This window comes from Macadamia integrifolia, chromosome 3, assembly GCF_013358625.1.
Source record: "Macadamia integrifolia cultivar HAES 741 chromosome 3, SCU_Mint_v3, whole genome shotgun sequence".
Lineage (NCBI taxonomy): Eukaryota > Viridiplantae > Streptophyta > Magnoliopsida > Proteales > Proteaceae > Macadamia > Macadamia integrifolia.
The window spans coordinates 31,209,413-31,226,815 of record NC_056559.1 but is presented as its reverse complement, the minus strand read 5'-3'; the positions used below and the strand labels follow the sequence as shown (position 1 = coordinate 31,226,815).

Genomic DNA, 17,403 nt, shown 5'->3' with positions numbered 1-17,403 from the left:
ACTGAGTTTCTCAAAATCCTATTCCAATCTTAGGTCCTCAAAATTCAACTTAGCCAATCTAACCATGTCAAATCTGTGTTCAAACCCAATCTTATTTGATTCATGCCAACCCAATCCGACCCTAAATGACCATGTCATGGCCGAATTGGGTCGGGTTGGGTGGGGCTGACCTTAGCTTCTGTAATGGTTCGATTAATCTTGATTGACCTATTTTTGCCATTTTATATCCTATATATGTAGAAAAATAAAATACCAATAGAAACCTTAAATTCTAATATAAAAATTCAGAATTAAAATTCGGTCTAGGTTGGATCGAATTGGACTAGACTAAGACCTCAACCCTAGTCCGACCCAACTTTGACCCAGGGTTGAGGTTTTTCAACCCCTAACCCGCCCTCAAGGTCAAAAAATTTGGGCTACTATCTATTAGGTTTCAGGGCGAGCCAAGTTGGGTTCGGATTGTCATGGCCAAACTTTCACCACTAAATTTACAACCCAATAGAGGAACACCCAAATAAATAAAGAATCACGATTCCACAAAAATACATTCTATGGAATTACGCAACCAAACACCACCTAAAGATCTCAGTTGTCAGTTGTCACGTATATGTGTTGGAATAGTGGCATATTGGATTTTGCCATGGGCCGTCTTGGAATTTTGGGTCTTCAGGGGCAATATCAAGCCATCTACAGTTACAGAAGCGGCCAGTTTTCGGGCAAGAGAAACACGGAGCCTCGTCATGGAAGGGCTCCTCCTAACTAACCCAGTAACATTTCCCGCCAGAAAAACATCTCCCAATCTTCAACTTCACCATCCACTTCCAAACCCTCTCAACTGCTTCATCAAAACAAAGATATCATCAGTAGCATCTTCACTGATTGAGATCCAAACTAACACCAATCAGCAAACCAATCCCTTCAAATCTCCGTCCAGAAAACGGAGATTTCTGAAGAAGGATGCATTCCCGTTGTCCTTACCCCTCCACACAAAGAACCCACATATCATCTATGAAGACATCAAGAGATTTGCTCGGCAAGGCAAGCTCAAGGAGGCCCTCACCATCTTGGATTACTTGGACCAGCAAGGCATCCCAGTTAACGCAACCACTTTCTCTTCGCTCATTGCGGCTTGTGTTCGATCAAAGTCTCTCGTTGAAGGTAGGCAAGTCCATGCCTTTATCAGGATAAATGAGATGGAGGACAACGATTTCCTTCGGACCAAACTGGTTCACATGTACACATCATGCGGCTCTATTGAAGACGCGAAGAGGGTCTTCCATGACCTCCCACATGGGAGTGTCTATCCATGGAATGCCTTACTCAGAGGCAATGTTGTTAGAGGCGGGCGGCAATACCGTGAAGTACTCACTGTGTATACGAAAATGCGAGAGCTGGGAGTTGAATTGAACGTCTACACCTTCTCTTGTTTGCTGAAGAGCTTTGCGGGTTCCACTGCACTCACCCAGGGGATGAAGACTCATGCCCTTTTGATCAAGAATGGGTTTGCTAGTGGCTCCATTATTCTTCAGACTAGTTTAATCGATATGTACTTCAAATGCGGCAAGATTAAGCTGGCGCGCCAAGTGTTTGAGGAAATTCCGGAGAAAGATGTTGTCATGTGGGGAGCGATGATTGCAGGTTTTGCACATAATAGGTTGCAAAGGGATGCAGTGACATATTCAAGGGAGATGATAAGGCAGGGGATTGAACCGAATTCAGCTATTCTGACGATGATCCTCCCTGTGATAGGAGAATTATGGGCCCGGAAATTGGGCCGGGAAGTTCACGGGTATGTGATAAAGACAAAGGATTATGCAAAGCATTTGTTCATTCGGTCTGCGTTGATTGATATGTATTGCAAGTGTGGAGATATGGATTCAGGAAGGCAGGTCTTCTACAGCTCAATGGAAAGGAATGCTGTTTCTTGGACTGCACTTATGTCAGGTTATGTATCAAATGGGAGGCTTGAGCAAGCTTTGAGGTCTATAGTTTGGATGCAGCAAGAAGGTGTGAAGCCCGATGTCGTGACAATTGCAACTGTTCTTCCTGTTTGTGCAAAGCTGAAAGCTCTAAAACAAGGGAAAGAGATTCATGGATATTTGGTGAAGAATTGTTTTCTTCCCAATGTGTCTTTAATTACCTCTTTAATAGGTTTGTACTCTAAGTGTGGTGGTCTAGAAAATTGTCGCAAGTTGTTTGATGGAATGGAAAAGAGGAATGTGATCTCATGGACAGCAATGATAGACGCTTACTTGAGTAACCACTGTCTTCATGAAGCACTGGAGGTATTTCGGTCCATGCAGCTTTCTAAGCATAGGCCGGATTCCGTTGCTGTAGCAAGGATTCTTAGTGCTTGTGGTGAACTGGGGAATTTGAAACTTGGGAAAGAGTTACATGGGTATGTCTTAAAGAGAGATTTTGAATTGATCCCCTTTATTAGTGCAGAGATTGTGAAAATGTATGGCAAGTGTCGAGTAATTGAGAAAGCAAAGCTGGTGTTTAATGCAATGCCTTCTAAAGGATCCATGATGTGGACTGCAATTATAGAGGTATATGGATGTAACAATATATATAGAGGTGCACTCAATCTCTTTAATCAAATGACATCCGATGGTTTCAGTCCAAACAAGTACACTTTTGATGTGGTCTTATCTATTTGTGGTCAAGCTGGATTTGCTGATGAGGCTTGCAAAATATTTAATTGTATGACACGGAGGTACAATATCAAGCCATCGGAAGAACATTTTTCCATCATAATTGAACTTCTTAGACGTACAGGATGGTCTGAGGAAGCCCAAAGATTTATCCGTATGAAATCCCCTGGGGCATGAGGAGGGAAGGGCCAATTTATTACTCATTCACTTTACTCAGTAAGCTTCTAAAAACTCTTTTGACCTTATACATTAAAGGATTCATTTATAAATATAATATTCTTTTTTTAACTGTATGTATCATGGGAATCTTTCAGTAATAAGAAAAAGTGGGCAGAAGGTGAATTGTGGTTTAAAGTGCAAGGTGATTTTTGAATTATATTGCACCCTCTCTCCTTTGCTCCCCTAGTGCCATCCTTGCTGCCCTAAAAAGTAGAAGAATGAGTTAGTTTCCTCATACTTGGAATATCCATATGGTTTCTGAAGATCTTTACTTGACAGAAAATGTTTCTTCTACAATAAGGTGATCTAACGGATAGGCTCCAAATCCCTAGCCTTCCTTTCTGGTCTGGTAAAACACACAATTTTCCTCCACTTCCCCCCCCCCCCTTTTTTTTTTTTTTTTTGTTACCCTTATGATGAATTATCTTTACCTCGTTCTTTGCAGGTACAGCAGCCTTATGAGGGAACAGATTGATTTTGAGTTTCAAATGGACTTTCTTGAAATTATGAAGAGTATATCAAAAATGATTTGAGATGGTAATGCTTATTCGAATGTGTTGATTGGGTTGGGTGAAGTTAATGGAGAAACTAACACTGACAAGAATTTTGGTGACATTCACTCTTTTTGTTTAGAGTTTGAGAATTCTGAGTTAGAGATTCTTGCTGAAAACAAGGGTGAATCCTGGATCCCAGATGATAATGAACATTTTGAAGAGCCCCAGTGAAAGAAAAATACCAGAAGGAAAGACTAATATATCTTGCCAAAACCAATGGATGCCCATGGTAAAGGTATTCTTTGCTCCCCATCAAATTTCTAATTATAGTTTCTAGAAATTAAATGGCATGCCAAACTGGGTTTAACCCGAATCAGCCACCTTTCCAATTCCATATTTCCTTTCCTGGTTGTCATTAAAACCCCTTAAACTGGAAAAATCTTACCCAGAGCGCTTCCGAGATGGGGTTTTTAAACTGTGGTTTAGTGGTTTGCTTAGCCTTGGAAATTTTCACCAGATCTCTACAGAAAATCAAGTGGGAAATTTTGATTATGAAGCAGGAAATGGTGAAAACCAATTGTAGGGTTGGACAGGACTAGCTTAGGTTACAGGTTTTTTTTTCATATGTAAATACAGCATTTGTAGGGTTGGTTATCTTTGTTGATTAAGAGGAACATGACATGCTTTCCCAATCCTCTAGATTAATATGCACTCTTTCTTATCTCCTGTTCCATTGTTTTTAGCTATGGAGATTTTCATTCAAGTTCTTAAAGCTCAATGTTCCAAGAGGGTCCAGTCTAATCTGTTTCTTTCATATGATGTGGGTGCAGGTCCTTGTTGATGGAATTTATTTCTGAGGCATATTCCGGAAGAGATGAGCAAAAATGACCGCTGCTACTTTGTTTCAAAGATGATGATTCTGGTTAAATTAGCCCCAAGCATATAGCATTATAAAAAGCACTCCCTATTTCCATTTCGAGAGCCTATACACTGACAAGGTATTTGCATGGGATTGTCTCAATGGAAAGCCCTGCCTATTCTATTTTGAGAACCTTTATACTTTCAAGGCATGTGCATGAAGATTGTCTCAATGGTCTCATTCAAAAGGTTTTTTAAATATGGTTAAGGATTGAAAGCTAAGCAGGTAAAATTACCTATGCATTGATGATTAGCATGCTTACTGGAGAATCATTTGGCCAATTCTCTCTCTTAACATCCTTGCTGCTTGTGAGAGAGATTAAGCATCTGAAGCCTTCTCATGTCTGCTTCCTTTCAATTGGTCTGGCTCCAAGAGTTGGAGGATGATTGCTGAGGTACTCAATTATCTCAATAGTGTATGCAAGAGGCTTGTTGATTTACCACAACTTTGATTTTTGGTTTGCTCTATGGTGTTTGAAGTCTATTTTGAGGTATAAATAGTGTTCGGGACCCCAAAATCAAAATAAAAGTGAAGTTTTGATGACCAAGCTGGTTGGGAGTTGGACTAGACTTGAGCTTCCAGGAGCAACCACTAAGCTGAAGCCTAGATAAGTTAACTTGGTTGTTGGCTATTGAACCAGATTAGTTTCAAGCCCTTCAGAACACATATGTATGTAATTACAAGAAAAAATTCAAGAAACTAATTAAACACTTCTTCTTTACCTGAAATCAATGAATCTGTATATAACAAACAAAGCCAAAGATCGATGAAAAGAATTGTATTGATTGAATTAACTGTTTTGGTTCAGAATCAGTCATGATTGATCTCAATTTTGGTTGATCTGACTCAGCCTAATTTTGGTCCAAAAGCCTAGAGTTGTTGAATTTAATTCAAATCTGAGGGTTGATTTTAGGGTTTTTTTTTTTCAACCAACTCATTCAATCCCCGATACCATGTTTTGAAACCTTGCTGGTAATAAGATCAAATCAAATGTAAAGCTGGTTTCAAGTCCTTGGAAGGGGGGAAATAAAGGGAAAGGAAAGTGAGATTAAATTGAAACTAATATAGAAATCTTTGTGATTAGTCCTTAACATGATTGCTTATTTAATTCCTAATTGTTTCAAATTGAGTTATTAAATTTTATTACATTTTGCATTCTGAGTTTCATATATTTAAGAAAGAAAATAAAGATTCCACTAAATAGGAGCTATCTTGAGTTCATCAGTTCCTTTGGGACTTATGAGGGAAACCTTTACCATGCCATTCATAATCTCCATAAATAAAATACTTGAACACTTCCGAAAAGGGAAGGAGAACGTGAAACATTGACTAAAGCTGGGTTCACCTTCAACACCTTTAAGGTCTTTGATCTAAGCTAGCTTGATTACAAGAGTTCAGGTGAAAATCAAAGGAGAGAATACAAAGACTGAAGCCCCTCATATCTAGAAAGCACAAAATTGTCACCGATGGAGCTTTCAAAGAAAGAGCTGAAAGGCAAGGGAGGATTGCTGAAGCAGTAACCCACTCCTCTCCCCTCACATGTCCTCTCTTGTTAGTTAACAGAGATCAGATCTCGTATATATGTACTTGCAAGTATTTTTTTCAACAAAAATATTTTTCTTGACCCATCAATGAATCCATAACAAGCAAAAGAACAAGACAGCAAAATAATTGATGAATAGAATCCATCCGCAGTTTGGTGCGTATTCCATAACAACAACAACCACCACCACCATCACTCAACTGATCTGCACATTTTTTAGTATTTGCATGGGCACCTCACCCATGCATTGATGGTCAAATTAGGTGTAGGTGGGCTGAGTGAAAGTCACAGTGAAGGATCTGGTGGAGGATAAGCTGGACATCTCTTAACAACAAAGAAACGGAGACCCCTGGTGGAAGGATCCAGCTCCTTTCCATAGAGCCTAGAGACCAAAAAGTGATTTCACAATTGAAAGGACTTTCCATCAGGTCACTCTTTGGTCCCTGGACTTTATGAAAAGGAATCCTATCCTTAATGGAATGGTCCCGGCACATTCCAATCACATCATCTTTCTAAAGATTTCTCCTCCTCACGAACTCTGGAATCCAATGCAGCCCAAGCTTGTAAAAACTGTTTTAAGTGTGGCCAAGGGTCCTTTATTACTTGAAATTTAAAAGAGTTGTTATAATTTTGAACAATTTAATCTAAAGTAATGTGATAAAAATGTGGTTAAGTTAGTTTTGATCTAAACAGGATAAAGCGGTAAGCATAAGATAAGAAGATTAGGTAGTACTTTGCAGTAGGAAAGAAGGTGGAATCGATTGCGCTAAGCTTCTTGTGTCTATTAATCTCTACCCAAAAAAAAAATTTTTAGGTAAGGATTTAATAATTTTTTCTTCTTTCTACTTTCTACTACTTTCTATCATCAAATTCTTCTACTACAAAAAAATAAAAAAACTAAATTCTACCAAAAGAAAAGAAAAATAAAATAAAATAAAATAAACAGAGGAGGAGAGAGAGAGAACTGGAAAGACAAAAGTACCCTTAAAAGCTCTCAAAAGACCAATTAGATCCTGCATCCCTTCTTGAGGTGTTTTCTCACAATTCACTTATTCAAGAATTCCTTTTGTGCTAACCAGAAGCAGTGCAGTTGAAAAACCCTAAAATCGTCTTAACTTTGTTGAAAATATTCCTAGCAAATCCTTCCTTCTTGTTTCTCACAGTTCGAGGTCTTGACTCGATTTCTTCTATATCTACCTTTACCTGTTCGACGAATTTCCCCACTGAAGCTCCAGTCTTTTCGAACGCCTTCACGAGCGCTGGATAAAGCCACTCCATTGCCATCATAAATTTTTTCGATTTGTTGGCCGTAGCAGAGGAAGAGGAGAGAGACCCGTTTCTCACAAGAAATCCAACATTTGCGAGACCATCCATATAAGCCTTAGAAGCCATTAGAATAAACTGTGCACGCTCACGAAAATGTGCTGCAACGAAGTCTTCAAAATGCATTGGAGGCTTCCGTAGCAAGTGCCACATTGTCTTGCAAGATAATGCGAATATGTTCTCACTGTAAATCAATGACCTCTTGTCCCAATCGATACCAGGCAGGATTCCATGACCAGGCTCGTTAAAGTAAGGTTCCTCAGTTAGAACAAGAGCTTGGATTGAGAGGAGTACCTGTAGAACTGTTGATTCAGATGGGTTCCATCTCTCATCCTTCTTTCCAGGCCAAGTATTTAGAAGGCTTAAACACACAGTCCCGCCTGCATATAAATTGGGATTAATGCGGAGACCAAAAGAGTGGTAGTGAACTGCTGGTGGTTGAGAAGGGTAATCAGCTGGGAAAAGGAAATCGAAGAAGAAGAGTCCATCATGGTAAGGAGTCCCAGATGCTCCAATGATTACGGCTCTTAAAAGATCAATTCTTCCTTCATAGACTCGAACGTAGATCGATTTGGGTAAGTTTTCCTCAAGGATCTTCCACTCACGCATGATTCTCTTGCTAGTCTGATTGATAAAGCTGTTGACTTTCTTGCTTGGAAGATTTGATTTGGTGAAGTGATGATCTGAGTAGTCTCCAACAACGATATCAAATTGTTTGAATTCCTCCTTTTCTTCTTCGATCTCTATAATCTCTCGTGACCCACTTGCGTCTTCCATCTCCTCGATAAATTGGTTTACTCGAATGAGTAATTGAGTAACAAATTCAATCAATCCCCCGAACTCTTCACCTCTACTCTGTTCTTACTCACAACAAACTCCTCACCTCTACTCTGTTCTTACTCACAATAAACCATGGAAATTGGGAAAAGTTTTGTTCATTCCAATAACATGAGGAGGTGAATAACTAGATGAGAGGTATTTATGGCGGATAACCGGATGAGAGGTATAGATATTTATGGGGTAATTATGAATTTTTGTTACCTGAAACAATTGGGTTTGACTTGGTTTTAGACTTTCATATGGGTCTATTTCTTGGTATTGATGTGGGTATCGGTATCCGTAAGCATCATTACTTATGGTGATTTTGTCTTTTGCTTTTTCAGAAAAAGTATATTTTTTTAATTATTTTATCCTTAAAAAAACTGTTTTACCTCTTAAATAATATGGATAATTGATCTGATTTAGTAAGGAATCAAGGATTAGTCTCATCTAATACTGATATGATACGATTAATCATACTATATAAATACTTGAAACTATGAACTCTGGTTTGAAAAGATCGGTATTTTTTAAGGGTGTCAGATTCGATTCAACATACAAAATCAAAGGAACACATTTTAAGAATTAAAATCGAATTGATTTTATATTAAATTTAGCTCCTAAAAATTTTAAGTGTTTCACAGCTAACTTTATACATTTTTCATCAATTAAAAAAAAAAATCAAAAGAATGAAATGTATTAGGCAACTTCGGACTTGTCAGTTGTCACCATTATTGGAGTGAGAGAGATAACAAGTCTTTTTTTTTAGTAGAAGAGAGAGATAACAAGTCAAGAAGGTAGTTTGTTGGGGACCAATAAGCTCTGAGAAAAAGGGGGACTTTCTCACTTACCCTATGGGCTTTAAGAGCAAATATGAACGGTAAGGCCGCTAGGCAGTTCCTATCTGTTAATTGACCAATTCAATGGCAAATTACCCACATTACCTCAAAATAACAAAATAAATAAATAAAAATAAAAATAGAAAACAAAACAGAGTTTCCTGTCTAGGAGTACAGACAGGAATACACAATGAATGCCTTTAAAAGGAACTATTACAGAGAGAATTTCAGGGGAGATGATGAGAGACATAACAAAGCACTAGCATAGCACATATCAGATGTTTTATTTCGTGGGAAAAAGAACCATGTCACCTTGACACAGGGCGTGGAAAGAACATGCGTTGAGCCTAGAGCACTGAAAATACTGTGCCCCCCCTCATTGGTCTTGCCAGTTGTTTTTCTTGCTCCAACAGGAAAGGGTTCTTTTACCCCAATTTTAAATTTGGGAAAAGCTTTTCTAAATCGATGATATATCATACATGTAGAGATATGTAATTATTTATTTATTTTTCTCTTCTTAAAAAGAAATCAATGCATCTAGTGTAAGGTAGACTGTTGGTTCAGAAAACCTTACCTTTTATTTTTGGTACAGCTATTTTAACCTAATTTCCATTAGTTTGGAATACAATGGAGAAATTTTATGATGGATCTCTTAGTTGAGATGGCCTGAAATTTGGTATTCAAGCATGGGACTGCCTAAAATGACACTTGTGCATATAGAACTTTTAACCTTTTGATTGCCACTTCAGTTTTTGAAGTTGAGGCCAAGATAAAAAAAATGGTTTTCAAAAGTAATTTGAAAGTTACTATTTCTTGCAATTTTCGAATTAATATGTGAGATTAATAAGATCGATTTACTCTCATTGAGAAAAATTATGTTACACTAAAGAGCAAAAAATAAAGTTACAAATTATTTGACACCTCAAAGGATGTCAATAAGAAAAATCCCTTCAAGTAGTCTAAACTGAATTGTGTGGTGAACAAGATGGCAGAAGGGAGCATATGTTACAAACAATTATAGGTTATGTGTGCGGTGAGGTAGGGGCAAAAATGGTATGATGGAAACTACACACTACCAATGTATAAATTTGTAATTATGTATATAATTAAATAAAAACTAATTATATCAAAGTGCAACTTCTTGTCACCAAAGTGATGAAAAAGTTGTAGTTTTCTTTTGATTGTTGTCTTATTCAAAAAGTTATATAATGCATGATTTAATGTATAGGTAAAAAAGGATTTTCAAAAAATTGAAAACTATTTAATATTTTAATGTAGTATTTAATTCATTTTTTATGTGAAAAAGAATTATTTACCCTAATTGTAAGAAAAAAAATTGTCTTATATTTAAGTTTTATTTTTATGCAACAGCTTTTTCATTGGGCTTTCTATGCATTTATTATGAATGAAGAGGAGCATATTCGAAATGATTTATTTTCATCACAAAATAAGTATTCATAGAACTAATGTTTGTTCACTTCAATCAATGTGAAGTTGCGTATAAATATCTCAAGGTAATGTTACATTTTACATGATATCATGGAAGTCTATGGAGTTGTGTTTTGCAAGATAACATTGAGATATGGGAGGAAACCAACAAACATATATTGATTATGTATGATTCAAGTGATCTCCTCAACCCAAATCAGTAATTGGACAACTTGGTTTATCAAGAAGTTCAATCAATTTATTTTTAGATGGAAAGAAATTCAATCAATTCAATCAGAATAAAATTGATATCACTCTTTTCATGGGAATTGGGAAAATCTCAGGTCACTAGGATAACCATGAGGTAATTTTGTAGTTCATTAAGTGTTTGAGATACAAGAGACTTCATAAAACAGAACAATTAACAGAAACTTTTATGAATTAAGTTTAATTGGTCATGTTCTCTTGATGTTGAGTCATTGGTTTCAAAGTCTTATATTATGAAAGAAAGTCTAGACACCAGCTGCAGAAAGACCATGCTGACCCTGTTGCCAATCTTTAGTGGTGTGAGGATCTTCCACTTAGGCATGATTCTCTTGCCTGTCTCAAGGATAAAGCTGTGGCCTTTTCTTGCATGCAAGATTTGATTTGGTGAAGTGATGATCTGAGTAGTCTCCAACGATATCAAATTGTTTGAATTCCTTCTTTTGTTCTTTGATCTCTATAATCTCTTGTGACCTACTTGACTCTTCATCTATACTCTGTTCTTATTCACAATAAACCATGGAAATTGGGAAAGGTTCAATTCACTCCAATAACATGAGGAAGCAGATAATCGAATGAGAGGTATTTATGGCGGATAATTGGATGAGAGGTATAGATATTTTTGGGGTAATAATGAATTTTTGTTGGCTGAAACCATTGGGTTTGACTTGGTTTTATACTCTTTATATGAGTCTGGTTTGAAAGACGTGCATTTTATGAGAATGTCAATTGATTCGTTTCAAGATACAAAATGTAATGATAAGAACTAAATTGAATCGGGAATAGGAACATATTTTAGAAATTAAAATCCAATTGATTCGTTTTGAACTAATTTTAATTTAATTTAATATTAAGTTTAAGTCTTATTTTAAGTGTTTCACAGCTAAAAAGATCAGAAGAAGAATTTCTTAGGCAACTTCATTCTTGTAGTTATCACCATTATTGCAGAGGGAGAGAGAGGTAACAAGTAAAAAAGGTGGTTTGTTGGGGACCAAGATCTTTAAGAAAAAGGGGGACTTACCCTAAGAGCTTTAAAAGCAAATATGAACGGGCAAGGCTGCTAGGCAGCTCCTATCCGTTAATTGACCAATTCAATGGCAAATTACCCATATTACTTTAAAATAATAAAATAAATAAATAAAAATAAAAATAAAAATAGAAAACAAAACGAGAGTTTCCTTTTTGGGAGTATAGACCAGAAATACCCAATGAATGCCTCCAAAACGAATTATTTTAGTGCAGAGAGATCATTTCAGGGCGGAGGATGAGAGACATAGCAGAGCATTAGCATAGTGCATATCAGATGCTCTATTTTGTGGGAAAAAGAACTATGTCTGGCTAGTACAAGAAACACCCAGACATTAGGGCGTGGAAAGAACATGCACTGTGCCTAGGGCGCTGAAAATACTACACCCCTTCATTGGTCCTGCCGTTTGTATTTCTTGATCCAATAGGAGAGGGTTCTTTTGCCCCAGTTTTAAAAATGGGAAAATATTTTCTAAATTAACAATGTATCCTAGGTCAAGAGATATGTAATTATTTATTTATTTTTCACTTCTTAAAAGGAAATCAATGTATCTAGCGTAAGGTAGACTATTGGTTCAGAAAACCTTACCTTTTATTTTCGGTACAACTATTTTAACCTAATTTCCATTAGTTTGGAATAAAATGGAGAAATTTTAATGGAGAAAATTTATGATGGATCACTTACTTAAGTGGTTCAATTTTTATGATTTTTGTTAAATAAAGAAATTTTAATGGAGAAAATTGGTTTTTATTAATGATTTTGTTAAGTAGGTAAAAATCAAAAACAAAAATGATAACAAAGAGGGCCTTAGTTGAGATGGTCTGAATTTGGTATTCAAGCATGGGACTGCCTAAAATGACACTTGTGCATATAGAACTTTTAACCTTAATTTTGATTGCCACTTTGGTGTTTTAAGTTGAGGTGTCAAGACTAAAAAAAAAAAAAAGTTTCAAAAATAATTTGAAAGTTACTGTTTCTTGCACATTTTCGAATTCATATGTGAGAAAATAAGATCGATTTACTCTGATTGAAAAAAATTATGTTATACTAAAGAGCAAAAAATAAAGTTACAAATTATTTGACACCTCGAAGGATGTCAATAAGAAAAATCCCTTCAAGTAGTCTAAACAGAAGTGCATGGTGAACAAGATAGCAGAGGGGAGCAGATGTTACAAACAATTATAGGTTATGTGTGCAATGAGGTAGGGGCAAAAATGGTATGATGGAAGCTTTTATGATTAGTTATCTACACACAACTAATGTTTAAATTTGTAATTATGTATATAATTAAATAAAAACTAATTAAATCAAAGTGCAACTTCTTGTCACCAAAGTGATGAAAAAGTTGTAGCTTCCTTTTAATTGTTCCTTGTCTTATTCAAAAAGTTATATAATACATTATTCAACGGATTGGTAAAAAAGGATTTTCAAAAAATTGAAAGTTATTTCATGTTGTATTTAAATCAATTTTTATGTGAAATAGAATTATTTACCCTAATTGCAAAAAAAAAATGTGTTATCTTAGAAGGGCAAATAAGTTTTAAGTTTCTTAGTTCACTACTTCGGTTACAACAAAAATTTTCCTTTCCCTATACATTATAGGGCAATTATATTTAACTTGTATTGTGTATCTTTTGTTTTTATGCAATACTTATTTCATTGGGCCTTTCTAGACATTTATTATGAATGAGGTGATGCATATTCGAAATGATTTATTTTCATCACAAAATAAATATTCATAGAACTAATCTTTGTTCACTTCAATCAATATGAAGTTGCCTATAAATACCTCAATCCAATGTTACATTTTACATGATATTTATGGAAGTCTATAGGTGTGATTTTTGCAACATAACATGAGACATGGGAGGAAACCAACAAACAACTATTGATTATGTATCCTCTGAATGGCATCAAACAGCTACGGGTTCTAAACCTTCTCAATTAAAAGATCGATTAAGCCACCCATATTGGATTCTAGTAACTCCTGGTTTACTCATCTTGGTTATCATAGTAAAAGAAATTCACTATGGATGTGCTTGCCCAGTGACCATCATCCCTTTTTCAATGAGTAAAAACTCAAATTCTCAATTTCAAAACCTTTTAAATAGCATTAAAATACTGTTGTAATGGATGTAAATCATGGCCCATTTGAGTCTTGATTCAAATCATATCCTCAACCCAGATCAGTAATTGGACAACCTGGTTTACCCAGAAGTTCAATCAATTTTTTTTAGATGGAAAGAAATTCAATCAATTGAATCAAAGTAAAATTGTTACCACTGTTTCCATGGGAATTGGAAAATCTCAGGTCACTTTGATAACGATGAGGTATTTATGGAGTTCATTATGTGTTTAAGATAAAAGAAATTTCATAAAACAAAACACTTAACAGAAACTGTTATTAATTAAGTTTACTTGGGCTGTGTTTGGTATGAATTATGGACCAGGAACACATTCTGAACTATTAAAAACATTGTTTGGTAAGCATTCCATTCTCAAAACTCTAGAACACGGCCAAGAATGCAGCCCTAATGAAAATAAATCTGCCACTAATCTTATGAAAGACACCTTCTCTCCCAAAGAATTGTGTCTCATTCTTACAAATCTCCAAAAACTATTTTCTTTCTCTCTCTAAAAACCACTTTTCTCTCCCCAAATCTCTCTTTTTCTCCTTCTTAAGATCTTCTCTCGAATCCAAAATCCTAGAATCTTCTCTTTTCCTCGCCATCTTTACAGGTTTGATGTAAGCAATACTAATTAAGGAACCAATCAAAATTTTATTTTTTTATTTGTGAGTTATTGATGTAATATTGTCTGGGATTTTCACCAAAAAGATTCTGCCGATAAGATGTTTGATAAAATGTCTGAGCGTTCTCACATAAAAAATGCATTTTAAATAAACATTTTATCCAAACAATGTTCTCATTCTCACTTAAGAACACATTCTGTATTTCAGAATGGAAATGTACATTCTCATAATGGGAATGCATACCAAACACAGCCTTGATCTTGGGTTTGGTCACCACCTTAGAGATTAATCTCTAGTTGGGGTGACTTCGGTGTTTATATATATATATATATATATATATTTTGGTAATATTACCTTGTAAGCATTATATCATCATACATATCAACCAGTCAATTTTTAGATGAAATTTGATGATAGAAGTGAAAAGGTTCAATATGAAAGATGACCAACCTAATAAGGTAGAATAACTTCATTTAAAAAACTAATAGGGCGAGAGAGGTCAAGGAAGGAAAGGAAAGAAATAAATACAAGGAAGCGCAGCATAAGTTACACTCATTATTAAAAATCATATGTGACATTTTATATTTTGTCCAAGGGTGAGCTCTATGCATAATTGCCTAGACATTGGGGCGTGTGTCCAGGGGCAATGTCGTCATCATGCACCCCTATGTCTATGTTGCAGGAGTCATTCCCGGATTGAAAACTTTGTCCTTGAAGGAAAAAGGTTGGGTATACATACGCAGATTTGTGTCTATCTGTCTCTTCCTCTCATTGAAAAAATCACCTATGATTCTCTCATCTCACCCCTCCGGCCCTCCTAATATTGGTTGAGTTGTTAGCTCCAAGAAAGTTGGTAGCATGCCTAACCTCCTCCCTTATTTTATTTATGGGAGAAATCTCTTGAAACACGACAATGTATTTGCACACCTCCGCATATATAATTATTTATTGGTATAATATTAGTTAACAAAACCTTTGCTCTCCATCATTTTTGATACTTGCTATTTTAACTTAATCTCCATTGGTTTAGTTTAGAGGACTTAGTTGAGATGGTCTAGAATTTGATATTCAAACATGGTACTCCAAATGAAACCTATAAAAATGTATTTAAAACTTGTAACCTTCTTTTGATTGTCCACTATATTATTTATCCTTATGTAGTATCAAAACAATAATTATCTCGCACATTTTTCGAATTCATATGTGGAATATTAAAATTTATCCTCATTGAAAAGCAATTTATGTTATTAAAAAAAAAAAAATCCTCAATGGTTGTCAAAAGAAAATCCCGAAAATGGTATTACATATTAGGTTATAAATTTATATAATCATGATTATATAATGGCCAATTGCTAACCACGTCAAGCATGGTTAAAAGGGATCGGTATTGGATATGATATCAGTGTTGGTTCATACTGATCCAGATTAGATATTGATCGAGATTGGCACGTATCGGTTTTTATCGGATAGATTTGCCACCGTTTTGTTCCTAAAAAATCGTATTTTTTTTACCTTTTAACCTTTGGTCCGTATCGATACATCGACATAGGAACAACTAAGAATTGATATCAGCTCCTATCGATATCAATATGGATCGGCTTCTGCGAAGACCAATATGAGTTTTTTTACTCTAATAGGAAAGTTACCCGAGAATGATTCGCCCACCCTTCTAGGGGTAAGGGTCATTATTACTCCCCTACTTAGAGGTTGAAACTAACCCTCCCCTTATAAATTATAGGACAAAGTTTTCCTTCACCGGTGGCTAAATGATAGATCGTTTTAGATATGATCACCTTCTCTCCCCTATTGATTGCGATTTTGCTGTTTTATCCGCTATTTATCCCACTGCCACAATGACTCACGGTGAAGGAAACTTGGCTGGATTCGTTTTTTTTTTTTTTTTTGGTAAGATAAGATTTAATTATAGAATAGAATGTAGAGATCAACTGCCCTAAACAAGTCACCTATCCTCAAGCCTATGATGAAATTTTTTACATTTAGTCATCCCTACATCTACACACACCTCTAATGCTTGAGTCTGTGATTCAGTATATGACCAATAAAAAAAATTTATATCAAGGTGCATCTTCTTGTGATCGAAGTGGTCAAGTAAGGAGTTGTAACTTTCTTTTAATTGTTCCTCGTCTTATAATATTTAATGTAGGGGCAAAAAAATATTTTTAAGAAATAAAAAAAGTTATTTAATATAGTATTTTAAAAGGACAAAAAGATAAGGTTACAGCTTTTAAATTCACTACTTTGGTTACAATGAGATTTTTCCTTTCCATTATAGGGAAATTAGATTTGTCCCCCTTGTGTGTTTATTTTTATGCAACACTATTTTCATTGGACTTTTCTAAACATTTATTATGCATGAGGTTGAGGTGCATATTTTGAATGATTTATTTTCATCACAAAATAAGTGTTCATAGAACTGATCCTTTGTTCATTTCAATCAATAAGAAGTTGCCTATTAATATTCCATAATTACATTTTACATATCATGGAAGTATAGAGATGTACAGTTTTCAAGATAACGTTGAGACATGGGAGGAAACCAATAAAAAGGTAAACATATGTAAACAATGGTTATGTGTGCAGTTTGCAAGATAACATTGAGATATGGGAGTAAACCAGTAAAAAGGTAAACATATGTTAATTAACTATGATTATGTGTCTTACTTATTAAGTTCAATTCTAATAATTATGTTTTAATGTTCTGAAGGTTTTGTGTTTAGCTATGCAATTGCATATAAATTCTTTTCCATATGCGACCTGCATGGATGGCAATCTTATTTTATTTATTTTCAGGGAAACTACTTTTAGTTTTTCTCTTTCTTTGCCGGGGATTTTTTTTCCCATCTATTTGAAGAAGTTGGCGCTTCTTTTAAGGTATGTATATTCATTATCCTTCATAAACGCCTTAAGTAGGATATGCTAGTATGAATATTATATTTTAATTCTTCATTTGACTTGGATGCCTTAGTTCATTATCGCAATTAGGTTCAAGACAAACTTGGCTCACCTTATATAACTCTTTTCTCTGAAACAGGTTAGCTTGAATAGGCCAATCTTTGGGAAAAAGATCCTTGCCTATCTGCTGCGTCTCCTCATTGACATTA

At 35.3% G+C, this 17,403-nt stretch overlaps 2 protein-coding genes across 6 annotated transcripts; one reads left to right on the top strand and one right to left on the bottom strand.

The window, feature by feature from the left end:
• The first annotated feature begins 725 nt into the window (after nt 1–725).
• Nucleotides 726–4,827, top strand: LOC122073043 (pentatricopeptide repeat-containing protein At1g71460, chloroplastic). 5 transcript variants are annotated; one of them, XR_006138636.1, is made up of 6 exons: nt 726–2,870; nt 2,969–3,015; nt 3,153–3,222; nt 3,319–3,410; nt 3,507–3,662; nt 4,198–4,827. XR_006138636.1 is itself a non-coding variant. In XM_042637537.1 (2 exons), the coding sequence occupies exon 1, from the start codon at nt 741–743 to the stop codon at nt 2,829–2,831; it is 2,091 nt and encodes a 696-aa protein (XP_042493471.1). In that variant the 5' UTR covers nt 726–740; the 3' UTR covers nt 2,832–2,870; nt 4,198–4,827. The 5 variants fall into 5 exon arrangements, 1 of the variants encoding a protein (XP_042493471.1); XR_006138637.1 differs by lacking the exon at nt 2,969–3,015; XR_006138638.1 differs by having other exon boundaries at nt 2,969–3,222; nt 3,507–3,656.
• A 1,915-nt stretch (nt 4,828–6,742) lies between these two features.
• LOC122073263 (putative ubiquitin-conjugating enzyme E2 38) lies at nt 6,743–8,236 on the bottom strand. Its single transcript, XM_042637814.1, has one exon. The coding sequence runs from the start codon at nt 7,927–7,929 to the stop codon at nt 6,901–6,903; it is 1,029 nt and encodes a 342-aa protein (XP_042493748.1). The 5' UTR covers nt 7,930–8,236; the 3' UTR covers nt 6,743–6,900.
• Nucleotides 8,237–17,403: the final 9,167 nt, after the last annotated feature.

Coding starts and splice junctions, on each gene's coding strand:
- LOC122073263 (XM_042637814.1), bottom strand. CDS start 7,929: ATGGAAGACGCAAGTGGGTCACGAGAGATTATAGAGATCGAAGAAGAA.
- LOC122073043 (XM_042637537.1), top strand. CDS start 741: ATGGAAGGGCTCCTCCTAACTAACCCAGTAACATTTCCCGCCAGAAAA.